Source organism: Phodopus roborovskii, unplaced genomic scaffold, assembly GCF_943737965.1.
Source record: "Phodopus roborovskii unplaced genomic scaffold, PHOROB, whole genome shotgun sequence".
NCBI lineage: Eukaryota > Metazoa > Chordata > Mammalia > Rodentia > Cricetidae > Phodopus > Phodopus roborovskii.
Genome location: NW_026126575.1, coordinates 1,968,693 through 1,995,819, shown reverse-complemented (window position 1 = coordinate 1,995,819; position 27,127 = coordinate 1,968,693). Strand labels below are relative to the sequence as shown.

The 27,127-nt window shown below is 45.3% G+C and overlaps 2 protein-coding genes across 2 annotated transcripts in view; one reads left to right on the top strand and one right to left on the bottom strand.

The window, feature by feature from the left end:
• The window catches only part of Mgll (monoglyceride lipase), an 883,522-nt gene that overhangs the window by 266,233 nt on the left and 590,162 nt on the right, over positions 1–27,127 (bottom strand). The gene's annotated exons all lie outside the window — the stretch shown is intronic.
• On the top strand, positions 11,541–25,788 carry Sec61a1 (SEC61 translocon subunit alpha 1). The gene is made up of 12 exons (XM_051203373.1): positions 11,541–11,707; positions 11,958–12,025; positions 13,786–13,851; positions 13,931–14,009; positions 14,797–14,928; positions 16,613–16,722; positions 16,968–17,121; positions 20,268–20,428; positions 21,620–21,817; positions 22,349–22,540; positions 22,903–22,979; positions 23,886–25,788. Exons 1-12 carry the CDS (start codon positions 11,701–11,703, stop codon positions 24,070–24,072), a joined length of 1,431 nt encoding a protein of 476 aa, XP_051059330.1. The 5' UTR covers positions 11,541–11,700; the 3' UTR covers positions 24,073–25,788.

The following is a 27,127-nucleotide window of genomic DNA, read 5'->3' as shown; positions in this document are numbered from 1 at the left end:
TCATAATAATAATCAAAATACAGAACAAAGAAAGAATATTCAAAGTTGCAACAGAAAATACCAAGTAACATATAAAGGCAGACCTATTAGAATCACACCTGACTTCTCAATGGAGACTCTGAAAGCCAGAAGATCCTGGCCAGATGTTCTAGACTCTTAAGAAACCACAGGTGTCTGCTCAGAATAGTATATCCATCACAATAGATGGAGAAAATAAGACATTCCATGTAAACCCAAATTTAAGCATTATCTACAAACCCAGCCCTACCAAAGGTTCTAGAAGGAAAATTCCACTTATAGAGGTAAACCACACCCAAGAAAACACAGGTCCAAGACCAGCAATTCAAAAGAGATGGAACACACACCACCACCACAACAACAACAAAATAACAGGAACCAACAAACACTGCTCATTGCTATCTCTCAAGACCAAAAGTCTGAATTCCCCATCAAAAAGACTAACAAAATGGATATGAAAACAGGATCCATCCTTCTGCTGCATCCAAGAAACATACCTTAACATTGGGATGGACATCATGTCAGGATAAAAGGATGGGAAAAGATATTCAAAGAAAATGGACCCAAGAAGCAAGCCAGTGTAGACATTTTAATATCCAACAAAGTAGGCTTCAAACAAAAACTAATCAGAAGAGATGGGGAAGGACACTACATATTCATCAAAGGAAAAACTCCACCAAGAGGACATTACAATTCTTAACATCTATACACCAAACACAAGGCACCCATGTTCAAATAATAAACGTTAGTACAGCTTAAGTCACATATTGACCCTCCCACACTGATAGTGGGAGACTTCAATACCCAAATCTTGCCAATAGACAGATCATTTGGATAAAATTAAACAAAAATACTGGAGCTAACAGATGTTATTAACCAAATGGACCTAACAGATATTTACAGAACAATTCACTGAACACAAAAGGATATACCTTCTCAGTGCCTCATGGAACTTTCTCCAAAATTGACCACACACTCAGACACAAAACAAGTATCAACAGATACAAGAAAATTTAAATAAGACCTTATATCCTATCTGACCACCATGGATTAAACAAGAGAAACAGTAGAAAGCTTACAAACTCATGGATGCTGAACAACTCACTACTGAATGAAAAAAAAAAATGAGTCAGGACATAAATTAAGAAAGAAATTAAAGACTTCTTAAAATTGAACAATGGGTTGTTTTCTTTTTAAAAAAAGTAATTTATTTTAAATTTATTTTAAATTTATTTTATGTGCATTGGTGTGAAGGTATCTAAACAGGGTATTCTCAAAATAAGAAACTCAAATGCCTGAAAATACTTAAAGCAGTGTCAACATCCTTAGTAATCAGGTAAACGTAAATCAAAACCACTTTGAGATTTCATCTTACACCTGTTAGAATGGCTAAGATGAAAAGTACAAGTGACAACTCTTACTGGAGAGGATGTGGAGAAAGTGGAACACTCCTCCACTGCTGGTGGGAGTGCAAACTCATACAGCCACTGTGGAGATCAGTGTGGCGATTCCTCAGGAACTGATCTACCTCAAGACCCAGTGATACCACTCTTGGGCATACTCCCAAAGGATACTATATCCTACCATAGACACACTTGCTCTGTGTTCATTGCTACTTAATTTGTAATAGTCAGAAATTGGAAACCTAGATGTCTCTCAACCAGGTGAATGGATAAAGAAAATGTGCTACATTTACATAATGGAATATTACTCAGCTATTAAAAAAAAAAAAAAAAGCAAATCATGAACTTCACCAGTAAATCGATGGAACTAGAAAAAAAGCATCCTGAGTGAGATAACCCAGACCCATAAAAACAAATACTTATTCTCTAATATGTGGCTATTAGCTGTTAAGTCAATGATAATGAAATTACAATTCCATAGAACCACAGAGAGTAAATATAGAGTGAGTAGAGGGGGACAAAGATAGCAGGTGAGGAAGAACTGGAAGGAGTAGAAGGAGGGAAAACCATAATTGGATATATTATGTGAGAAAATAAAAGTGTGCAGACAGAGACCTCTGGGACATGCATGTTATTCACCTTTCTATCGCTCATAACTCTCAGTAGTGCATTCTTAATAAAAAGATTGCTTTATTCAGGCTCTGGAAGGCTGAATGCTTTACCCAGTCAGAGTCCAGAGGCCATGTAAGATTTTACATGGTGAGAGAAAGGTATTGCATGGGAAATAAGATTCTGGGACACAATATAGGCTAATTGGTGTTTATTCAGGAAGAAATCACACCAGAACCAGATGACCATGGCGGGCTCCAAGGATGCCCCCAGATGCTTTCTGTGAGCTGGGGTCCAGGACCCCAGACCTAGACCTCACCTATATCCCATCCCAACCATACTCTTCCCAACCATACCCTATACTTATCTAAAAGAGATACCCAAGTCTGAACATCACCTTCCATCAACCATAAGCAACTAAAACACAACCCTATGCAGGTGAACATTATCCTTTAATGCCAACAGTAGGGAAAGGGAGCGTTGTTTTCTTAGGGTTACTTCCTGTTGAAATGGGATGATGATGACTCCATGGGATCCTGTGGGGGAAAAAAATGAGGCAACAAAATTTCTCGAGGGAACTAGCTGTAACATTTGTAGCTAGTCTCTGTGTGGCAGGATATGCTTGGCTGGAGTTCTATCTGAAACTCTGGCCAGGTGTAATAAGAAGGTGCACCATGTCAGCTAGCTAGTCTGGAGTTGTCTCAAGCATTATAGTTCCAAACCAGTTTTAGGGTATGTTTGTAGTCAAGATGCATCAAGTTGAATCAAGGGGAATCAATGAAGTGGGTCCCCATCTTCTTTCCGGAGAGTTCAAAGATTGCTCTTAGGATTGTTACTGTTCCTTGTGGAAAACTTAAACATTAACATCAACACAGAAATTTCAACTTTTATAGGTATGCATACTGGGAAAGGCAACAGTTACAGGATCTGAAGCCTGTTCTGGCCTCATGTATTGCACACATGTGGTGTTCCTACATGCAGACAAAACATTCATACATATAAAATAAAAATATCTTAAAAAAAAGAAAAGAAACCTATTTGAGGGTGGGAATGGGCTCCACTTGGTAGAGTACTTGCCAAACACATACAGAACCCTATGTTCAATCCCAGAGTCACATAAACTGGATGTGGTAGCTAGCACACACCTGTAACCCTAACACTTAGGAGATAGAGGCAGGGACCTCAGAAGTTTAAAGTCATTTTCAGCTACATAGCTAGTTTTGCAGCCATCCTGGGATTCATGAAATTCTGTCTCCAAAAGAAAGAAAGTCAGGTATGGTGGCACATACCTATAATCCTAGCACACAGAAAGCAGAGGCAGGTGGATCTCTGTGAGTTCAAGACCAGCCTGATCTACATAGTAAGTCCCTGTCTCAAAGAGAGTTGGGGGAGGAAGGAGGAGGAGGAAGGAAGAGAAGAAGGAAGAGGAGGAGGAGGAGAAAACAGATCCTGTGTCTAGTAGTCAACTGTATCAGCAACAGGAGACATGAATTAGCAAGCACCGTGTCTTAACAGCCAGAATCCATGCCTCCATCTCATTCAGCTACATGTGGGTTTTCTTCTGACCACCATGAAAAACCTTCCTCTCTGTCCCTATCTGGTTCTCTTCAGCTCATGAGTTGGGTGTGTTTACCCTTGGTCTCCTCTTGCCCTGTCACCACCATAGCCAAGGTTGTGAATATGTCCTCAAGATTAAATTTCCACAAACTCCAGTAAGTCAAATCAGCTCCTTTGGGGAGATACATGGGTGCTATCAATGTACGGTCTGTCTCCACTTAGGTGAAAACTTTGGGTCAGAGACAATTATTGAAGTCTATCATAAATCATGGGGCAGTGGTAAACTACTCGGTTTATCTTTCTGGAGTGGAACCTCACTCTGTGCGTGAGCAAGGCAGGGCCACAGCAAAGGGCATGCCAATGTTAGTGTGCCATACCTGAGGCAAAGCCTTCCGCAGCGCAGCCTCTCAACTCCCAGAGGCATGGGGGGACTGGGTACAGAAAGGAGCTAACACTGCAGCCCTGCAGACTCAATCCTGCTTCCCCTTCCTTTGTAAATAAAGATTTCTTGCAACGCAGTCATGGCCACTCATTTGCTATTGTCTGTGGCTGCTTTTGTGCTAACAGAGCATGAGCAGAACTGGGTCATCACAGATGTTACTTCCTGGAAAACCTAAAACTCACACTATCTTGTCCTTGTAAAAGTTCTTCAAGAAGGCCATTGGTGGGTAGCCTTGGAGAGGTCAGTTGGCTTATAGGACTGCCATGTTCTTTCACTTGATCCGGGTGGATGCATAACTATGTCCACTTTGAAAAAAATGTCATTTATCAATAATTTGCATATTTTCATGTCTTGTATCAGAAGTGATTTGCCAACTGCTCGCAAAGATGGGATGTACTATCTGTGCCTTTGGAGCAGGGATATGGGGGAGACCAGAAGCAGAATGCTGGGTTTCTAAGGTCTGTTGTATTTTGATTGTGTTCTGACAAAAATAAAGTTTTCTTGGAGCCAGAGGGTGGAGCTAGCCACTAGCTAACCACAGAGGTTTGGAGAACTGTAGAGAGTTGAGACAGGAAGTAATAAGGTGGGGTGGAAAGAGGTTGGGCCCTTTCTGGATGGAGGAGCTGAAGAGGTAGGAAGCAGTGGGTGGCTGCTCCCTGTTCTCTGATCTTTCAGGTTCTTCCCCCCAATATTTGACTGCCAGTTCTTTGTTGATAAAGACTAATTAGATTAATGCTTCACTCCCCTAATCTCTTGCTCCTCTCAGGAAATCCCCTTGAACTAAGAACTCTCCCCTCCCCCCAAAAAAAGTAAAAACTCACACAGCCAAAGAAAAAGAAACAGTGGAAGGTGAATGATGGTTAAAGGAACATCAGCTCTTAGAAAGCACATGGATATGAAGTGATTCTGTCTTCCTATTTGCCAACTGCTTGAAAAGGTGGGGTGTGTTATCAGCACCTCTGGGGCAGGGGCATAGGGGAGTCCAGAGCAGGGGTGTGTTAGGTCTGTAAGTCCTTGCATGATGGTAAAACTTCCATGCTACTGCTGGGCTTGTGTGAGGCTTCAGTAGTCATGCACCAAATCTGGGCTGGAAGTCAAACTCACTACAGTGGTTAAACACAGATGCCTCCCATGGCCCTCTCAATTGAATGATTGACCCTCCCTACCAGGGAAAAGGAGGTAGAAATCTGGGTGAGGATACTAAACAAAACAAATTAAAACAAAACCAGGATACAGCTCAATTTGAATTTTAAGCAAGCAACAAACAATGTGTTTGATATGAGGCTATCCCAGATGTTATATGGGATATACTAATTCTAGACACTATTCTCTGCTTTTCTAAAAGGCAATGTAATTGGATATCCCACATACCATCTGCAAGTAGCCCAGTGTCTGGGGAAATAAACCAGGGCAGTCTGATGGGGCAATCAGGCTCCTATTGGGAGGGCACTGTGAAATTTAAGGGTAAAAACGGGATCAGGCCTTTCTCCAACTAAGCTCCCAGATTGCTGGCAAGCAGGCCTGCATTCTACCTACCCAGATTCCACTGAAGTTCACACAAAGAGCCAATGATCAAAACAGCTCCAGATTTCTCAGCTGTAGGATATCTCTATGGTGGGCCATTTCAAATGCTAAGGAAGAGTGGTTTCCAACACACACCCTCTATGGCCACCAATCTCAAACCCTAGGGAGGTTTCTTCCCATATACCATCCTTAGATACTGCTGCGGAAAGTGACTAAAAAAGGAAAAGGGGGCTCCCCAAGACAGAGGAAGGTGCAATGTCCCAGAAACAGGAAAATGAAGACATCCTCAGTGAAGAGAAAACCCAAGCTAAGAGGTGGGCTGCAGGCCTAGAGGATTAGTCCAGACAGGAACTGGATACACAAGAGGAAATCTAGAAAACAAGGAAACAAGACTGATGGGGGATGCCCTTCTGTACAAATGTTTCTCTTACTGGTTGTTGAATAAAACACTGATTGGCCAGCATCCAGGCAGGAAGGATAGGTGGGGCTGGGAGATGAGAATTCTGGGGAGAAGACACAGAGAGAGGTGGTGAGAGAGACACCACGTAGCTGATGAAGGAGTAACATGCTGAAGCACTCTCTGGTAAGATAAGACCACTTGGAAATACTCAGATTAATAAAAATGGGTTAATAATTAAGAGATAGCTAGCCAATAATAAGCCTGAGTCATTGGCTAAGCAATGTCTAATTAATATAATCCTCGGTGTGTTCATTTGGGATTGAAGGGCAGCGGGACTTGGCAGAACAGAAAACTCCAATGACACAAGACCTCTCAGATCAGTGGTTCCCAACTTGTGGGTCACAGGGGGTTGCATATCAGATATTCTGCATATAAGATATCTACATTACAATTCACAGCATCAGCAAAATTACTGATATGAAATAATTTTATGGTTGGGAGTCACCACATGAGGAACAGTATTAAAGGGTTGCAGCATTAGGAAGGTTGAAAACCACTGCCTTGGAGTTTTCAGTACATTGCAAAGGATAGTTATTGCCAAAGAACAGAACAGAGAGGTAACCTAGTCAACAGTACTTACAAAACCTAACAAGTGAAAATATGAGTTAATAACTCCAAGAGGAAAGATCCTGAGTCACTAGCAGCCTTGCCACTGTAAGAAAATACCCAAGGTCAATAACATTAAAAAAAAGAAAAAAGAAAAAAAGAAGGGGTTTATTTCAGCCCACAGTCTTAGGTTTAGTCCATGACACAGGTACTCTAGGCTAGTCATCAGAACAAAACCCATGTCCAGGAAACATGAAACAGGCATAAGGATCCCTCTATTTCCTTCAAGGACATCCCCCAAAAGACCTATTAGACCCCACCTCTTAAAGGTCTCACTGCCTTCCATTACTGTCAACCTGGTGAGCATGGCCTTGACACATGGCCTTTTGAGAACAGCTATCCAAGCCACAGTAGATCTGTCAGATGGTATGACAAACAAGTACAGATGGACATTCTCTGAGATGTCATAAGCCATTGGAAGTTTGATAGATGTCAGTGGATATAACTGCCCACAATTAGCTATAAGAGCCAGTGATAAGAGAGCAGATAGTTCCATTTATCCATAGATGAAATTTGCCCAGGCACATGCTCTGCAGGCAGAGATGCAAGGACATTAGTTCTAATTATCTGGATCAGAACGTGAGAGCCTGGAGATCTCACCATCTTGATAGTAGGTGTCAAAGTAAGTATGAGGTTTATTATTGTTTGAGACACAGTCTCACTGTGTAGCACTGACTAGCCTGGAACTCACTATATAAATAGAACAGGCTAGATTTAAACTAAGTGATTTGCCTGCCTCTGCCTCCCAAGTGCTGAGATTAAAGGCATGCACTACCACATCCTGCTTTGAGTTTTATTTTTAAATATTTGCCTGTGCACATGCCCACAGAGGCTAGAAGCGGGCATCAGATCCCCTGGAGCTGGAATTACAGGCAGTTGTGAGCTGCATGATATGGGTGCTGAAACCTAATTGGGGTCCTCTATAAGAGCAGTAAGTGCTCTTAACCATTGCACCATCTCTCCAGCCCACCATGAGGTAATTTTAACAAAGTAAATGTGCTCCATGAGTTTGCTCAGGTTACATCAGCCACAGAATCAGATGGCATAAGGAAACTGGTCCCAACTTAGGGGTGTGAGGAAGGCTGGGTGTAGGTGGTAACATCTGTGCTGAGTTTCAAGAGCTGAGTGGGGTATGCATGCTCCAAGGCAAGGCTGGGAGGTGAGGAGCCAATTAGACCCAGTGGCAGAACAAGGGAGCAAAGGGGAGGGTGGAGCTGGTAGCAAGGTAGGAGCAGAATTTGTGAAGAGCTACATATCTGAATGCTGAGTGTGGCTTCCAGGGCTTGGTGATTTCCCCCATGTTCTTTCTCTTACCTCCTCCAATAGAATACTATAGATCTGAGATGAGTGCATGGCCTTTTGGAATAATGATTATACATCCAGACTCAATTCTGTTCCTTACACAAAACCAAAAAATAAAAACATGGCTACCCAAAAGTATGTATTCACTGTAGCATTTTCAAAGGATGCTATGAGGAATGTTGCAGTTTTCAGAGTTCAGAAACTATGGTGATTTATAGACATCAAGGCAGTTAATACCCAGGGGGTAGTCCTCTTCCTCGTGGGCTGCACAGAGAAGACCACAGAGACCCTGAAGGAGATGCATTCACTCTGTGTATTTTATCAGTGCCAATGGGCAGTACCCCAGCTACCCTTTTCCCCCTCTCAAGCCAGTGTCTTCACAAGCTAGGAGCCAAATTTCAGTACTCAAGAAGCCCAGGGACCCACTAAAGTCTCGCTAACATGACCACCTAAACACGATTTCAACAACAGACATGCCAAAGTGCATAAAGGAAAGACCAAGAGGCCTCAGACCTACACAAAGGACTACAGGCAACCAAGGAATTCTGAGAGCAGGAGAGATAGTCTTCCTCAGGGAATAGTCTCCAAAGCAGTTATCCAACACCAGTCATCTGAAAATGGACATGCAAATAACAGTGCACATACTGAGGAGTTATAGTTGGGAATATATATGTACACATATACATGAAACAATTAATGAGAAAAGAGGCCATGTATTTTAAAGAGAACAAGGTGTATAAGGGAAGGTTTGGAGGGAGGAAAGGGAAAGAAGTGATAAAATCTCAAAAATAAATAAAATAACGAGGTCCAGGACTGGAGATACAGCTGAGGGGTGGAGTATTTGTCTAGTGTGCTCCAGGACTGGGGTTTCATCCCAGTGCCACACCCCTCCCCCATAAAGAAATGGAAATTGAAAGGCTCAATACCATTTCCTACTGTTGGCATTATTCATTTTCATATCATCTATTGGGAAGTCTAAGTTTTTTACTTAGAATTAATATCTCATTTTTTCAAGCAGTATACCTATTTTTTTTTTCTATCTATACTGTCTCTCACTTGTTTCATACTATCTTTTGTTTATGTGAATTAGAAACTGGGTCTACACCACACTGGTGTGTCAAAACATTTTCATGAAAATGACTCACTTTTATGATGGTGAGAAAAATTCTAATACCGTCTGAACCTTTTTAAATCTTACTCTTTTTTCTAGATACAACACCAAACCGCACCTTTAAAAACAAACACTAGTGGGGGCTTGTAGGGGTCTGGGTGTGTGCAGGTGGAGGTTGATTCTCTCCTTCCACCTTTGTGTGGGTTCTGGGACTGAGCTCAGGCTACTAAGCCAGCATGGAAGCACTTTACCCCAGGGACATCTCACTGGCCCTGGCCTGCCTTATCCTTATCATGCTAACACTTTGGGAACTCTTTCTTGGTTATAACCTTTGTTTGTTTGGAGACAAGATGTCTTGTAGCCCAGGCCGTCCTCAAACTGCTCATCCTCTTCCCTCAGGCCCTGAGTTCTGGGACTAGGAGGTCTTTAGTCTTGAAGCAGTTAATGTACGTCTATGTTCCCTCAGATTTTCTTATCATTGATGATTAAAATTGTTCAACCAAACCACAAGTTTTAGTGGTATTTTGAAGAGACATGTATGTGTGTAGCACTAAACTCTTCTTTGGTATTATGATTTGCACTTTAGCGTTATTTGTTTTGTGAGCATTGAACACATGGCCTCATATTAGAAAAGCAGTTTGCCAATAAGAGAGTTATGTTCTCAGTTCTACTTTCACTTTCCAGAAAGTTTACCTACTGTCTTGTCACAAACATAAATAAGATGCTCAAATTTTTGGCTGGGGGAGGGGGAAATCAAGCTACATTTTTATTCCAGAACTTTGTTTTATTAAATACAAATTTTATTTTGGTGATTTCTTACAGTATTAAACCAAGTTGAGGTCTGGACTCTGTTACTACACCTTCATTGTCCTGAAGATTAACAAGATACAAAATTCATATTTATTGTATTTTAAAAAACAATATCAAGGGGCTAGAGAGATGGCCCAGCAGTTAAGATCATTTGCTGCTCTTCTAGGGGAACTGAGTTCAGTTCCCAACACCTACATCAGACGATACCTCTTCTAGCCTCTAGGGCACCTGCACTCACACTTAGCAAAGACACACACACACACACACACAAATCTCAAAAAAATAATCAAAACTTCATTCAGATTCTCTCTTCTAAGCATCTGTTTCTAGCATTAAAAAAAAAATTTTTTTTTTTTTCGAGACAGGGTTTCTCTATTGCTTTGGAGCCTGTCCTGGAACTAGCTCTGTAGAACAGGCTGGCCTCAAACCAAAAGATCCACCTGCCTCTGCCTCCCAAGTGCTGGAATTAAAAGCATGTGCCATCAATGCCCGGCGTATTTAAAATCTTTAAAATGTGTAAATGTAAAGCACTGCACACCTATTTGAAAGACAAAACAAAACCTCCAATTGTGGCTGTTCTGGTGGCACACACCCTAGTCTCAGCATTCAGGAGGCAGAGACAAGTGCATCTCTGTGAGTCTGAAGTCAGCCTAATCTACATATGTGAGCTTCAGAACAGGCAGGGATACAGAGAGAAACCTATTTTAAAAAATCAAAACCAAGCTGGGCGGTGGTGGTGCACGCCTTTAATCCCATCGTTCGTGAGGCAGAGGCAGGCAGATCTCTGTGACATCGAGTCCAGCCTGGTCTACAAAGCTACACCGAGAAACCTTGTCTAGAAAAAAAAAAAATCAAAACCCAAAATTAAACAAAAATGTCACCTTGTGCTAACACAGTGTATGGAGGTAGTGAGTTCCGCAGGCGATTTAATAAATCCAAATGCTCCTTCAATGACACAGGCCTAGCTGTCAAGAGTGATTCTCAAGACATGGCCATCACAAACGTTGAAGCAGGACTTAACTGTATGAAACCTAATCCCAGCGCTCAAAGAGCACAGCAACATGTCCCTTTCTGACTTAGCAAACAGCACTGAAATCACAGACCCCTCCAAAAAGGCAAATTCCAGTGTCCCACCTCAACCCGTCCCCTTCAGCCCAACAGGATTCTTTATCCTGACGACCTGGAGCAGCCAGGTTTGGCTCGGTTTCTTCATCTCTCCTATCTCTCCAGTTCCATGGAGCCCGGGGAGGCCTTCCCGGAACGCGCAGTGCAGAGGCCCACACCGAGCCGCCAAGCCCGGCCTCCTCCGACCGTCAATGCAGAACAGGCATCTTCAGAAGCAGCCCACAACACCCAGGGCAGGCGACATGCAATGCCGGAGTCAACACGGCTCTTCTGTCGCGCGAGTCGCGCAATAGCCGAGGTCTACTGGGTGCCGACATGCCGCCGCTGGCACTGAAGGTCACCGATATGCAAAGCCGAATCGCCCGCTCCTCAGGCCACAGCGTGAACCCTCTGTAAACTACAAGTCCCGCGTCTGTTCGAACTTCCCACCGAGTCTGCGCAGCTGCACACGCCCAGTTCCGGCGGGCCCCGAGAGCCATCTTCCCTACACCCCCTCCGCTCCCGCTGCATGCCGGGAGTTGTAGTCTTGGCGCAGACTGTGCGGCGGGCGCGCGTGGCAGGAAGCGGAAGCGGCCGATGGCCCATCCCCGGCCCCGCCTCGCCGCGCCGCTCGCCGCTGGGCTATCACTGACGTGTCTCTCGGCTGAGGAAAGGCGCTCCGGAGCTAGCAGCGTCGCCTCACTCGAAGTGGAGTGCAGCCGAAGCAGGGCGTGGAGTCGGATCAGCCGCCGCCATGGCGAGTGAGTCCCTCGAGGCCATTCCGACGCAGCCGGGATGCGCCCCCTTTCCCGCTTGGGCGCCGGCCGATCGTGCTGCTAGATCCCGGCGGAACGCGGCCTGCCCCGATACCCCTCTTCCCTGCGCCCCCAGACCGAGCCCTCTGGATCCCTGCGCCCCCACTCCGGGCTCCCACTCGTGCCTGGGTTCCCCCCGAGTGCCCTCAGGTTACTCTCTGCCTAACTACTTCTCTTTCTGTTTCTTCCATCAAAGTCAAATTTCTGGAAGTCATCAAGCCATTCTGTGTCATCCTGCCGGAAATTCAGAAGCCAGAGAGAAAGGTAAGTTCCCTAGATGGTCAAAGAAGCCTTGAGAAACTGGGCACTGGAAGTTTACAGTACAATTAAAGATGGCCTCAGCGCACCTAATGGAAACTGCCCCTTCGGAGTCTAGCTGTGAGCGCTGGGATACTCACGGGAGCTGTCTTAAGGTGACCTGGTTATGCGGGAATTCTCATGAAACAATCTTGTTTCATCTGGAGTAGATGGTAACAAAGCCTCGGGTTTGCTTGGTCCAAAACTGGTTCTGAACAGTGATTGAATAAGACCTCGGTTAGGATCCCAGATTGAGTTACCCTCCCTTCTTCCTCCAGCAGGAGCAACTCGTCTAGGAGGTGATTTAGTATCTAGTTTCCAAAGGAAAAAGCCAGTCATGTAATCGATAGGAACGTGCTTTTTTTTTTGGGGGGGGGTTGTTTTTTAATGTATGCTGCCTCAGCATTGAGGATATGTGCACTTGATGAAGTCTGCTGCCGTTGACAGCAGTTGCATTAAAATGAGGAAAGATAGAAATGTAGTACCATGTGAGTTTAATCAAAATCTCCGTGGCTGTCAGCTTCAGACCAAGGATAAATGTTCCTAATGTGAAATTGCCCAGTGAAGGAAAGTCCAGGCCTGTTGGTTACAGAGAACACTGAAGCCATGTGTCCCTGTCTTTTCAAACTGTCATACATTCACATATGGCATCTGTACTTGGCATTCACATGGATTCCTAGTGTCTACTCCTAAAGACCCTGAAGAGCTGTCATTATCTAGTGACATTGGTCTCTTGAACAGGAGGAACTTAGAAAATGGTTTGACTGTTTAACTTTTTGATTGTTGTGACAACATTCCTGACCAAAGCAATGTAACAAAGGAAGGATTGTGTTTGGACTTTCTATCCAAGGGTCATCATGGCAAGGACGGAATGGCAGCAGGGACTTGAGGCATGTTGTCCACAATGCATCCCCAGTCAGGAAGCAGGGACAGGTGAACGCTGGTGCTCAGCTCAGTTTCCTTTCTATTCAGTCCTAGACTCCCACTCACAGACTGGTGCCACCCATGTTTAAGGTGGATCTTCCCAATCCAGTTAACTCAGTCCAGAAACTACTCCATACTTGTATCCAAATGTTTGTTTTCATGATAATTCTGAATCCAGTGAAGGTGACCATCAAGGTTAACCATCACACTTACATACCCAGGAAGGGGTGAAGATAAACTGATGCTGCCGAGTGTTGGTGAGCAGGTTACATGTCCACTCTTCTGTCCTCCCCAGTGATAATTACAGGCTTTACTCTTGATTCACTTACTGATCAGTCCCAAATTGTTTAATTAGTTGAGTCCAGCATCAGAAGACTGTTCATGGTGTACTGTAGGGGAGTGGTTGCTGGGCTGAGGCTTGTCTGTGTGGCAAGTCACTTTCTACTGCAGTATTCAACCATCTTGAGTCCCAGCTGTTACTGTGAATCAGTGAAGAGCTTAGCTTTGGGCTCAGATCACTTGAGCTGCAAGATTTGGAACAGGTTAGACTTTGCTGATCACTTTGCTCGTTGTCACATAAAGATAATCTGTGCAATGGGAGGATTAGCTGAGGTGAAGACCCACAAGGGTCTTTGCATCACATCTTAGAGAAAGCACATGGTATCTGCTACTTGATGCTACAGTGCATTTGGTACACATTTGACCAGCCTTTGATAAATGGGGCATGAGATCTTATTGGAACCCATCTGTATTTATTGACCTGTGGAATAACTTATTAATTTAATTGATTTATTCCTTTCCAGATTCAGTTTAAGGAAAAAGTGTTGTGGACAGCCATTACCCTCTTTATCTTCTTAGTATGCTGCCAGGTAAGCAAGTCCTGCTTGGGTATTGGTAGGGGTGTGTGGGCTGGGAACATGTGTGTGATAGCCTGCTCTCTGTTTCCAGATTCCCTTGTTTGGCATCATGTCTTCAGACTCAGCTGACCCTTTCTACTGGATGAGAGTGATTTTAGCCTCTAACAGAGGTATGACTCTGCTCACTCTGCCTTTCCTTGCACAGTGGGTATAAAGAGCCTGGTTTACTTCAGTTACAGGCTTGGCTTTTATGGAACTCAGAAAGTTCATGCATAGCTTCAAAAGTAGATGTAGAAAATTGTTTAAAACATGGAGAAGTTAGAGTACTTTTTAAATACCTAAAGTGATAACATTCTTTAAAAGGTGTAATTTGTTTCTCAGCTGAATCTTTTTCCATATCTGTATGTTACGGTGGGTCTAAAAGAAAAATGGTTTTGTACACTCTGACCAAACACCCATGTGCACAGTGAGGATTTTGAATATGTATGTTGATACTGCATTAACTTATTAAAAAAATATAGTGCGCATTAAATTGGAAATTGGAAGTATGGCTGGTTTTAGCATAATGGAAGGCGGGAGTTTATTCATAGCCAGACAGTTGTAGTGGCCTCTGTCTGGACTTTGGGAATGCTTTGAATCTTATCCTTTCTTACACACTGATGGGGAGACCAACCTCTCTTATCTGCATGAGGCCAGGGTCAATCTGTTGCTGAATTGACAGGCAGCAGACTGTTTGGATAACATTCCTGAACAGAATGAGATGCTGGCTGGCAGGGTAGAATGCACTAAGCTGTGCTCTAATCATTGATATTTGGAGGTGGTTCTGTAAGTTGAATGCTGCTAGCGAAGGGAATGCTGTTGAGTTTGTATAGGAGTACCCCCAATGTTGCTCATTGTATTTAACTGTGTTTGTTCTCCCAAGCTAATGTTGGCTATGTTTTACCTCCTTCCTTCAAGGTACCTTGATGGAGCTGGGCATCTCTCCTATTGTCACCTCTGGCCTTATCATGCAGCTCTTAGCTGGTGCCAAGATAATTGAAGTTGGGGACACCCCAAAAGACCGAGCTCTCTTCAACGGAGCCCAGAAGTGTAAGAAAGATCATATATAGTGTTCTAGTGTCCATAGTTGAGAATGGAAATTTGCTGTAAAGCTTCTGAGATTAAAACAGTTGTGCTTTGTGCTCTGACCTCTCTGACTGCCCCTCTGCATGCATTCCATGACCTGCACTAGGGAAAGGCAAGGCTCATGCCTTTACTGTGTACAGTTTGCACTCATACATGAGAGCCTTTATTTGTAGGGTGCTTTCCTCTGTGTGTGTGTGTGTGTGTGTGTGTGTGAGGGGCTTAAGCGGGGAGAGGGCACTCTTCTATGTCCTAGTTCCTTACCAGCTTGTGAAGTGATAAAAGTGAGGTGGACATTCTGAAGGCTCAGTTGTCCATCTGGAAATGGGGGAGGGGTAGTGGTGTTTGCCATACAATAAGGATGGGTATCATTGTTAACTGGCTAGCCATCAGCATCAGTGTTCTATCTCTGAACTGGAATAGGTTATTCAGGAAAAGTTTGCAAACCTTTCTGTGCCTTAAGAATTTAGGAGTATTGGACTGGGTGTGTAGCTCAGTGGTTGAGTGGTTGAGCATTTGTAGCATGCCTAAATCCCTGGATTTGATTGCTGATACTGGGGGGGAAAATCCTTTTAAATAAGCATGCTTACTGAGCAGGGCTTTTTTGTTTTTAGTTTTTTATTATTTTTTTTATTTGTGTGCCTGTGCCATAGTGTGTGTATATTTAGGTAAGAGAACAACTTGCAGGTGTTCTCTCCTTCCATTCTGTGGGTTCTGGGCATCAGACTCAAATCTTCAAGATTGGCAGCAAGTGCCGTACCTGTTTAGCCATTTTTCTGGCCCTGTTTGTTGGATTGGTTTGACTTTATTTTTTATTGTGTTTGTGTGCATGTGTGTGACATGGGTCTGTAGAGTGGAGTCTGAGGATAGCTTTGTGGAGTTGGTTCTTTCTCTTCTCCTTTATGTGGCTTCTGAGGGTGGAACTCTGGTCATCAGGCTTGCATGGCAAGTATTTCATCAGCATAGACATCTTGGCAGACCCTGAACAATTTTTTAAGATTTCAAATAGGGACTATACTAGGCAGACTCTTGAAAATTTGAACTGAAATTTAAGTCCTCACTCTTATTTACAACCAACTAATACTGGGAAACCAACATGGTGTGTCAATTCCACTATGCCTGGGAATGAAATATAATGAGATACAAAGAATAGTCTACAGAGGAGCTCTGTGAGAGGAAGTGGGACCAAAAGACATTTGAAACATAAACTTAGATCAGAGGATTGCTTTTATCCCAAGGTCTTCTTGTCCTCTGGACTTGGGTCTGAGTGATGAGCCTTAGAAGTGGCCCACTTGTGACTCAGCCCGGGGACCTGCAGTGCACTTGGGTGCTTTAAGGGGTGCCAACACTGCATTTTTTCTCTGACTTTGCTTGGGATTCAGCTGCCTTTGCTAAGACCATATTGTCATGCTTTGGCTCGTCCTCCATCACTAAGCAAGAGGTGAGGCTGGAGAGCAGCTGTGATTTTATTGACAGCACCTGTGTTTTCTCAGGATTTGACAGTGTGACTGCTGAGATTCCTCCTCCTGCTCCTTGGAGGCAATGTCAGTGTTGTGTTGTTTATTCTCAGTGTTGGGCATTCAGGAGTTTTTAGCCACTTCCTATGCTGTGTACTGTCCTGCTTTGAAAACACAGTTCTCTTGATTTCTAGTGTTTGGAATGATCATTACAATTGGTCAGTCCATTGTGTATGTGATGACGGGCATGTACGGGGACCCTTCGGAGATGGGTGCTGGAATCTGCCTGCTGATCACCATTCAGGTAATTGTTATGCTTCCCCTCCTCCCCATATCCAAAATACCAAATCTCAAGTGTGCCTTAAAGAAGCTGGAGGTTGTGGTTTTGCCCTTCTTAATCCACCGAAGGAAGGCCGAGGACTCACGATCACTCAGCTTTCTGTTTTTATACTCAAGAATCCAATTATTGAGGAAGAAGAGAGCCATGCCCATCGGGAGCAGTAGCATGGTCTATTTGGGTTTCTTTAATCCTCTTTTTTTCTTTCACAGCTCTTTGTTGCTGGCTTAATTGTCCTACTTTTGGATGAGCTCCTGCAGAAAGGATACGGCTTGGGTTCTGGCATCTCCCTCTTCATTGCTACCAATATCTGTGAGACCATTGTGTGGAAGGCTTTCAGCCCCACCACTGTCAACACTGGCCGAGGTAAGGACCCCAGGAGCTCATGCTGGAGTTTAGTAGAGGTTCTGTCTGTGGGAGGCATAAGCTCCTGGTTTTTCTGTGCATCCACTATGTCTTTAAATACGGTGGGCTTATGCTTATGGAAATGCCCAGCGTAGATTTTTTTCATGTGCCTCATATGGTTGGCATACTAGATATGAGTGGGGTCTGGCCTCACTTCTCAGCTCAGTAAGAACTGCATTACAGGACTGGAGAGATGGCTCAGAGGTTAACAACACTGACTGCTCTTCCAGAGGATCTGAGTTCAATTCCCCCTAACCACATGGTGGTGCACAACCATCTGTAATGAGATCTGGTGCCCTCTTCTGGCCTCTGGCCTGCAGGCATACATGTAGACAGAACACTGTGTAAATAATAAATAAATATATCTTAAAAAAAAAAAAAAACTCCATTACCTAGTAAGTGCTTTGTGTTTTAACCTCTGTCTCAAGGGGAACATCAAGTTGTAGTCACTTCGTTGATGTTGAAATTGTGCACATCCTTATTTTAATGTGTTTTGGAAATTTACTCTGGATTATTTTGGGAGGAAAAAAAAACTGGAATGATCAAACAAAAGCATTTGATATCACACTTGCCCTTGGGCTTAGATCCTGGCTGTCCTGTTAATGATCAGTAGGTGGTGTGAGCACATTCCTCTACTGCTGATCTGGGTCATCATGTAGTGAGAGGGTCATGACACTTATCTAATCCCAACCCTCCAGAAGCTGAGACAGGAGGATCTTGAATTTGAGGTCAGCCTGCACTATGTAGTGCGGCCATGCTCTTATAAAAGTAAGAGCTGACAGTGTAGCTCAGTGGTAGGTGTGTGCATGGTTTGACACCTGGCACCACAGAAAAAGGAAACATGAGACCACGTGATACCTGGCTCATAGTAGGTACCGATCAGATATTATTAGTATGCTATAGCATATTCATTAAGAGTGCCCTGGGAATGGGAATGTTTTTAATCAAAATATGTAAAAACAAGGGAGCCCTTAGAATTAAGACTTACTAGGGAAAGAGACTTTTGTTGCTAGATGTGTTATTTATTTAGAAGAGTTATGAAAAATATTTGTGAATGTTTTCATTAAATTGAATGCAGAGGCAGTTTCTGCCTCCAGAGGCTATATAATTCTGTACATCTAATGAACAAAAGCTGTCCCCTAATGAAATCAAAGGCATAATGGGAGAGACTGGGGCAATGAAAGGCAAGGTTTGTCAAACTTGGATATTGAGAGGCAGCAGGTGAAGGTGCAGTTGGAGTCCACTACTTAGAAAAACCACATGATCGGGATGCCTGCATTAGAAATGGTAGCAGAGAAGGGAGCAGGGTGAGATGGTCAGTCCAGGCTCAGAAACCAGCAGAGAGCGATACTGCATTCTGGAGCTGGATGGAGTATGACAGGACTGATGCATTCATATTGCAGAACAGACTACTGGGAAGTGCCAGGGCAGCCTTGAGCAGACAAGATGTAGTACGCATTGGTTGTTAGGGAAGAAGATGTGGAAGATGGGGCTGAGGTGGAAAACTGAGTGTCTCAGTGGGGTGTCTCCATGGCTAGGTATGGGGGTTATGTAGTTTGAAAGGGTGATTTGATTCCCTGGCTGCCAGTATGGGCTGAGCTGCACCAGGGAGCCAAGGATAACAACATCAGTAAGGTACAAGGACCACAAGTATACAAAGGGCCCATGTGAATTGTAGCCAGAAGGGCTGCTACAGCTTGCCTACCTCACCACTGCTGCTTCCCTGGGTGGTGCAAAAACCGAAGACCAGGATTAGTGTGAATAGTCTGCATGGTATGCAACTGAGGTGCTAAGCACGTGGAGATAAACTTGTTCCCAGAAATTGGGCAGTTGTGACAATAATTATAAAATTTAGATCTGGGACCTAATCCTGGCATTACTGGCACTGCTGTGGGTCACCGTGACAAAAATAAGGAAGAAAGGGCCACATGGAAAGGTATTACAGAGTTGATCTGGGCATGTCAATTGAGCAAAGTCTTGAAAGAAATAAGAGAAGCAGCCAGCAGTGCTGGAGTCCTGAGCTGAAGTTGTCCCCAAGAGGCTGGAACAGGGTAAAAGCAGAGCGCTTGGTGGGGAGTTTAGAACAGCCACTAGAGTGTAACCACAAGCACGCCCTTCCCCTGGTCCACCTAGACCACCTCCTCTGTTAAATAGGAGGCTTGTCCTGGCTGCAGCTCTCATATTTCTGAATACTGAATGGAAGATAGGCCACAGCTGAAAGGTAGGAGGGTGTAGGCAGACTTCTGTCTCACCAGCTGGTTCTAAACAACAACTCAGAAACTTATTAATTATAAATGCTTGGCCGATAGGTTAGGCTTGTCTCCAGCCAGCTCTCACAACTTATCCCATTTCTATTAATCTGTGTGCTGCCCCAAGGCTTGTTTACCTCATCTATGAATTTTCCATGTTGTATCTTCTGCATCTGGTTCGTGACTCTTTGTGACTCTGACTCGGCCCTTCTTCTTATTCCCAGCACTCTTAGTCTGGTTCTCCCGCTTAACCTTATCGTACCTGTTCATCGGTCAATCAGCTCTTTATTAGCCAATGAGAATAATACATGTTTGCAGGGTGCAAAGATTGCTCTGCAGCGCTGAGTTTGCTCCAGTCTCCCCTTGCCCTATGAATATTTGGGGCTCCTGCTCCTTTCACCTTTCAGGAGCCCTCTGTTGCCAGGCCTGCTATTAGGCATGACCTGTGGAAGGGTGGAGGATGATCTCAGACCATACATTCATGATATTCCTCCTTATAGGATTATTGTTGTTTGGAGCTGAGAACCCACGCTTCCCCCACTCTCTCCCTCTGTGGGAACCCTCTTCAGAGACTGGAATAAATGCTTATACTGCCCAGATTCTAGAATAGGACTTGGCATTTTCCAGGCAAAATGTGTCACGGATATGTTTAAATGGGTGACTGTCCTTCCATACATCTGGTGACCTAAGAAATGAGAGCAGCCAGATTATCTCAGAAGAGAACAGCCCAGCGCTTTAGTTTGCTTCTCTGAGCTCCTTCACCTTTCCCCTCAGTCTTGGTCACTAAGAAGCAGGGAGGTGAGGCGAGGCCAGCTTCTCTTTGTCCTCCACCACATCCGTGTTCTGCTCTGCCCACAGGGATGGAATTCGAAGGTGCCATCATTGCTTTGTTCCACCTGCTGGCCACCCGCACAGACAAGGTCCGAGCCCTTCGAGAGGCATTCTACCGCCAGAATCTCCCTAACCTCATGAACCTGATTGCCACCATCTTCGTCTTTGCTGTTGTCATCTATTTCCAGGTGTGTCCAAAGGCAGCTAAGTAGGTCTGCCTTGTATAGAGTCAAACTCAGCGTCCTCATTGTCCTCTGCTTCACAGTTCTTAGGTTTATGGTTACTTGTCTCTACCTTGTTTCTGAGTAGGTCACCTCAATTGCTAGCCGTCTCCTTTTAATTGTACATACTTAATGGGATTTTTATATTGGGGATTTATTTGTTTGTTTGTTTGCTTGTTTGAGACAGGGTCTATCTAGTCCTAGCTGACCTGGAATTCACTATGTAGATCGGGCTATCCTTAAACTCACATAGATCCACTTTCCTCTGCCTCCCAGATGTTAAGATTAAAGGCTTATGTCACCATGCCCAGCATTCTTTGCAGTATTTTGATATTCACTAAAAGAAGTTGCAGCAGTTAGCCAGGTTTGGTGGCTCATTTAGGTAAGTGGGACATGAAGCAAAGAGTTCAGAGACAGTCCAGTGTATGTACTGAGATCCTGTTTCAAAACAAACAAGGCTGGTGAAATGGCTCAGTATAGACAGGTGATTGTTGCCAACCTTAGTGACCCGAGTTTAATTCCCAGGACCCTTGTGGCAAGAACCAACTCCTGTATGCTGTCCTTTGATCTCCACTTGGACATTATGGCATGCATGCATTCCCGAGTGCACACACACATTTAAATAAAATTAAAAAAGAGACATCACTTGAATTTTTGTTTGTGTTTGTGATGAGGAATACTTTTCTGAGGCCAGGTAACTCAGTAGTGACTCCCGCTGATTCCAACCAGCTGCCTGCTTAGAAACAAGTCAATCTTACGGGGCAAGCTGAGTATCTGCAGTTGAATCAGTAAGAAGTTGAGTCTTCTGTCTTCTGTCCTATCCTAGTGCCCTGGGCCCTGGGTTTGTATTAGTAAAGAAGAAAGATGCTCTGGTGTCCAAGGTTTCACAGGATGGGTGGTATGGATAGGAAAACTTAGTTTTTCTGTTAATGAGCAGCACTGCCTGAGAATCACTGGCAGTATCGGTAGCTGCCCATGTAGGCCATTTTGTATGGCAAAGAAAAGGCCAGGTGCCCTCAGACACCATCACAGCTAGGAGTCCAATGGCAGAACTGACACCCAGGGCCACCTCTCTTGTTGCCAGCCTGACTTCCTAGCCACACTGGGAACTGTAGCCAGAATAGGACAGTAAAAGGGTATGTTGTGTTTGTCCTGTAGGGCTTCCGAGTGGACCTTCCAATCAAGTCGGCTCGTTACCGAGGCCAGTACAACACTTATCCCATCAAGCTCTTCTACACCTCGAACATTCCCATCATACTGCAGTCTGCTCTGGTTTCCAACCTGTATGTCATCTCCCAGATGCTGTCAGCACGCTTCAGTGGCAACCTGCTGGTTAGCCTGCTGGGCACCTGGTCGGTGAGTGTCACTGGGTGAGGTAGGATTGTTTGTAATGATGCAGCTAGTTGTGTTTTGTGGTGGGGTGCCTTAACTCAGGACCCAAAGGGGAAATTGCTTAATTGCCTCTTACAGTGAAGTTCAGTGAGATTGCCTGTGGGCATGCTTATGATACCGCAATCCATCTGCTCAGAGCTCCTTGCTGGCTCTGTGCTGTGGCATGTTGAAGAAGACTTCTATAGTTGGACTTTCCTTTGGGCCACCAGCTCACAAATAGCGACACAGAGACTTATTAATTATAAAAGCTCGACTTCAGCTTAGGCTTGTTATTAACTAGCTCTTATAGCTTAAATTAACTCATTTTTATTAAACTATGCCCTGTCATAGTTTAATACTTCCCTCCATGTTTCCCAGCGTCTCTTTTGAACACTTAGATTCCTCCTCCTTTCTCTTCCCAGAAGTCCTATACCTGGCTATTGGCTGTTCAGGTCTTTATTACATCAGTCACAACCTTCACACCTGTATACGGTGTCTTCTATGTCTTAATCCTAGGACACATCATCTGGGGGCCCAGCCCGTGCTTATCCAGTTGGTGGCCTGTGTTACTACCTGTCTCCTCCGGAATCATTTGGCTCAGTGCTGGAGGACCCTGTCCATGCCGTCGTGTACATTGTATTCATGCTGGGATCCTGTGCATTCTTTTCTAAAACATGGATTGAAGTTTCTGGTTCTTCTGCCAAAGATGTAAGTCTAAGTCAACATTCCTACTAGGAAGATGAGGTAGCTGCTGGAATCCAGGTAGTCCCACTTGTTATCACTTTATAAGGTGTAGTTTGTGATATAAGTGGTCCATCCTGCAGATGGACTGTCGCCTTTAGTGGGGCTCTAAGGGCAAAAGATGGGAGAGTGACAGTTGGCTCAGAGAACCTGAGGCCAAATCTAGAAAGATACACTACTGTGTAAGTGAGTTCATTGCTATAGGTTAAAAATCCTGTGAAGATTGTTAGGGCTGGGGATGGGGTGGGAGGTCCTGTAATTGCTTTATTTCACCATGAAGCACCTACCTACCATCATCTGGCTCATGTGCTTGTATTTGGGTCATGCAGGTTGCAAAGCAGCTGAAGGAGCAGCAGATGGTGATGAGGGGCCACAGAGAGACATCCATGGTACATGAGCTCAACCGGTAAGTGTGGTCACTAAGCCTGAACACTAGTAGTACTAGAATGGCCCTGTACAAGCCCTGTCTAGCACAATCAGGCCAAGAGGGGGGAAGGAAGCACATAGCCAGGGTGTTGAAATGGTATGGGGTGGTAATGGCTGAGCAGTGCTGGGTTAGGCTGGCTGGGCCTGAGTGTACTCAGAGCAAGCTGAAGTCATCCTCAGAATGGGTGACTCCTGACATAGATTAAACCAAGGTACCTGGAAGGGGTGGTTAGTGTTTAGAAAAAAGACCCAATCAGAGATTAGATACTGTGAGGCTCGACCGCAGGTGATGGAGGAATGTAGTAGTCACCTTGTAGAGAGAGAAAGGAGACTGGGGCTCCAGGAGCAACAGGTGACCCTGAGCAGACCTTTCTCATCATGGTTCTGAAGCTGCCTCTTGGTAGAAAAAAGTGCCTGATGTTTTCCTACCAGTCTGTCCCCATGGTTGGCTCTTCTAGAGTCACTCAGACCAGCCAGATACTTTGTAGAATTGGTTAGTGCTCCTAGGAAGCTTCGCTGACCTCACTAAAGGAGGCCACCACAGGAATGCAAGAATTGCAAGTTCCCTGTCAGTTTCAGAGCCAGAGGGCAACAGGGCTTTTCACTTCAGAGCATAACTCAGACTGCCTGGGACACTGCAACCCCAGGCAGAGACTTGTGACTCACCCATCTTGGCACATCTGTGGATTGTTTCAGCTTTCAGGTAGCAGAAGAACCAAGATGAAGTATCTTATGTTCTCATTTTCAGTCTATTTAAAATTAGTGTGTCATCATCCATGTTTGGATTTGTGCTTGTCACACTCCCAAAGTCCTGTGTGGCCAGTTTGATAGGCCTATTAGGTTTTCTGGCTCAGCAGGCAACAGGGAACTGTCTGTCTGTCTGCAGGTACATCCCCACAGCCGCAGCCTTTGGAGGGCTGTGCATTGGGGCTCTCTCGGTCCTGGCTGATTTCCTGGGTGCTATTGGATCTGGAACCGGTATCCTGTTGGCAGTCACCATCATCTACCAGTACTTCGAGATCTTTGTCAAGGAGCAGAGCGAGGTGGGCAGCATGGGAGCCCTTCTCTTCTGAGCCTTATGTGCCCATGGACCAGGGTGAGGGCACAGGCTCCAGAACTGCCCGGAAAGAATGCTCTTACCACTGGAGTATGGTACCGTGGCATAGGGACTTTTAAATTTTTTTAATTTTTTTTAATTTTTTTTTTTTTTTTTATTTCGTATCTTTTCATTCCACTCTGTAAAGTGCTAGGAAATTTTCAATTTGAAATTCTGCTTTTTATTCTGGCATTGGCAAGAAACCAATAGAAGTGAATTGTTAGCTGACAGCCAGAGGGTGTGGTAACCCTCTTGTTCCTAAGTATCCGATGTAATTTTTATTTAAACCCTTGCACTTCTCAGTGCCTGGCAGCTGCAAGGGTCCCAACTGCCCCTAGGCAGTCTGTGGCCCTGGTTGAAGGAAGCACAAACTAGGAGATGTCTGCATCTCATCTGGGCTGCAGGAAACGGCTATAAACAGAAGTGTTTTCTGGAAACCTGCTTATGGGGATTGGCTCTCGGGGCGAGGACATTTGGCTTAGGACTCTGTGAGATGCCATCAGTCTATAAAGCAGGGTTCATAGGATAGAGCTGCTACTGGAGGAATAAATGCCCCAGAAGCTGGGCTGCCTGTTCCCCTGCATGTGCTGTGGGTGGTGCAGCTGAGCGTTCAGGCCGGTGAGGAGCAGCAGGATCTGCCTGCCTGCCATTGCCAGCAAGGCAGGGATTTCAGGCTTTCCCTGAAGCCTAGCCAAGCTAGGTAGCTGGGCATATGTACAGGGCCTCATGCTTGCCCTTCTCAGGTTCTTACTGAAAAGGGAGTTCCTGTGGTAGCCACCTCTGTCTTCCTACTGAGAACTTCCTGTTCCAGTTTTTAGATTTTTTTTTTTTTTTTTTTTTTTTTTTTGTATTGTCATTAGGACCAAATATAAACTGGCCCAGGACCTGTAGGAAAATCATACCAGGGTTCTTAGGGAGGTTGCTCAAAATCCTGTCTGGAGTTAATTACGATATCTGGGGTTAGGAGCTCTGCCCTATAGGAGAGACCACCTCTCAAGACAGGTGCTGCCTAGCAGCAAGGGCACAGGCTGTAGCTTCAGTCAGAGCAAGTAGAGATCATCAGCTCACCTTAAGACACATCAGGGTCCAAGTTGTTCACACAAGGAGGCAGAAGCCCTGGGGGACATACAGCCATCTGGTCACAGCCTGCCAGCTACATCTGGATCCTTCTCACCTCAGTGGAAGTAGCAAATGCCTCCCTGACTCAGGGCTCCTAGGGACCCTTGCTGCTGTGCTTGCCAGCAAATGGAAATCAAGGGACAGTTAATCACTTGCCCCGATACAGGTCAGCAGCAGGGCCAGATCCCTTGCCCATGGCCCAGAATTCACACCATATCACATGTGGCCTTGTCTAGACCCAGTCCTGAGCAGAGGAGCCTGGTGCCCTCCCAGTCCACAGGGTCTTCCCACTGTCCCTCCTGCCACTGCCACAGAGCAGCAGGGCTTCCCACCTACCTTAGGGCTCCACAGCTTCTGGCAGGGAGGTGCAGAGTCCCCAGCTCTGGGCTGTGCTGGGGAGCCCACAGCCTCATCTGCTGTTGCCGTCAGCTGGGCCTCATAGCCTGTAGTTGTTGATCAACATTAGTGGATGAGTGGGGATGACCTGGCTTCCAAGAGGACTGTCACTGTGGACACCAAAATGGCTTAACTGAGATACAGTGAAAAAGTGACCAATAAAACCAACTTTTTACAAGCTGCCTCGTCATCTTTGTTAACTGCCACTGAGCAGAGTGTTGCTGATAAGCCAGAGTTACCAGTGAGCCTGTGCAATGTCCTGGGAGATGCCCTGCCTTGCTGCTCTTTGCGTTCCTACTCCTGGAAAGCATGGGGCTGGAGCAGGGGAATCCCTCTGAACCAGCAGGGGTGAGGCTGTGGCTTCCAGGACAACAGTGTACACCTGAGTCCAATGGCACTGGTGCCAGGTAGGTGGCACAAGTTGGTGGGCATCTATAGCTCTAATTGTCCAGGCTCAGAGCATAGCTGGTCACGGGGAGGTCTGACTGAGGCTGCTGTGGCACCACACTTGCAGCCAAAGCAGAGGCAGTACTTGGTGCTGGCCAGAGCCTGGGAATGTGCCTTCTAGAAGCTTCCTTTTTACACACCCATGCAAGTGGCAGGCCTTGTGCTCTATACCCTCATCAGACCAGCTGGTGCATCCCTAGTCACCCTTGGGACAGGTGACAGGGCGGTTCTTGGGCAGGACTGGGAGGGAGTATTCAGTAGGCTCCCTGCTCTGTACAGCTTTGCAACACTTCTTTTTTGTATTGAGCCAGGCAGGCTCTCCCCTAGGACTGCTTGGTGGGCAGGTATGAGCCTGATTGCAGAAGCCTGGCTTTAGCATCACTGCTTGAGACTGCTCAGACAAAGGTAGGCAGTCAGCTCTGCCCTGTACTCTGCCTCGCCCACCTGCCTGCCAGCCACAGAGCTGCAAAAGCCTAAGACAGGACCATGGTTGGAGGTGGTGGGGTCCAGGCAGTAGTAGTAGTTGGCTCCTAGAAATCCTCCCACTCTAGGGAGGGACTGAGCCTCACTGCCTTGAGGCTTCATCTGTCAGGGCCAGCCTGTCTGCAGGAGTCAACAGCTCTTTACAGCAGCAGTTTGGCTTAATGTGCCAGGCTTGACCTCTGTCCAAGGTCCCTTCCTACTGCTTGGCTGCTGGTATCCTCTGGGCACCTCCGCTGGGATCTAGTTGGGATGACATAGACAGAGGGTCCAGGTCTACCCATTTGACAGGCCCTAGGATCTCTAGGGAAAGGGGCCTGTGGGGGTACCTTGGTTAGATGAGGTTCACCTCTGTATACCTGTGAGGGAGTTTCTTCATTAGGTTGAGGTAGAAAGGTCCACCGTAGATGAGGGCATTACCATCTCATCACCATATCAGTCCTGGACTGATAGAAGGAGAACGCTAGCTGAGCAGGGGCAGTAATCCAACTATGGATGCAGTTGAACAACTGCTTCAGACCCCTGCTGCCTCGACTTCCCTACCACAGTGGACTGAGCCAGGTTTCCCTGTAGCTCTGTTCCTGTGCTCC

Bases quoted from the DNA above. Each gene is read 5' to 3' on its own strand.
- Sec61a1 (XM_051203373.1), top strand. The intron at 12,026-13,785 runs GTAAGTTCCCTA...ATTCCTTTCCAG, and splicing joins TTCAGAAGCCAGAGAGAAAG to ATTCAGTTTAAGGAAAAAGT. The intron at 21,818-22,348 runs GTGAGTGTCACT...TCTTAATCCTAG, and splicing joins GCCTGCTGGGCACCTGGTCG to GACACATCATCTGGGGGCCC.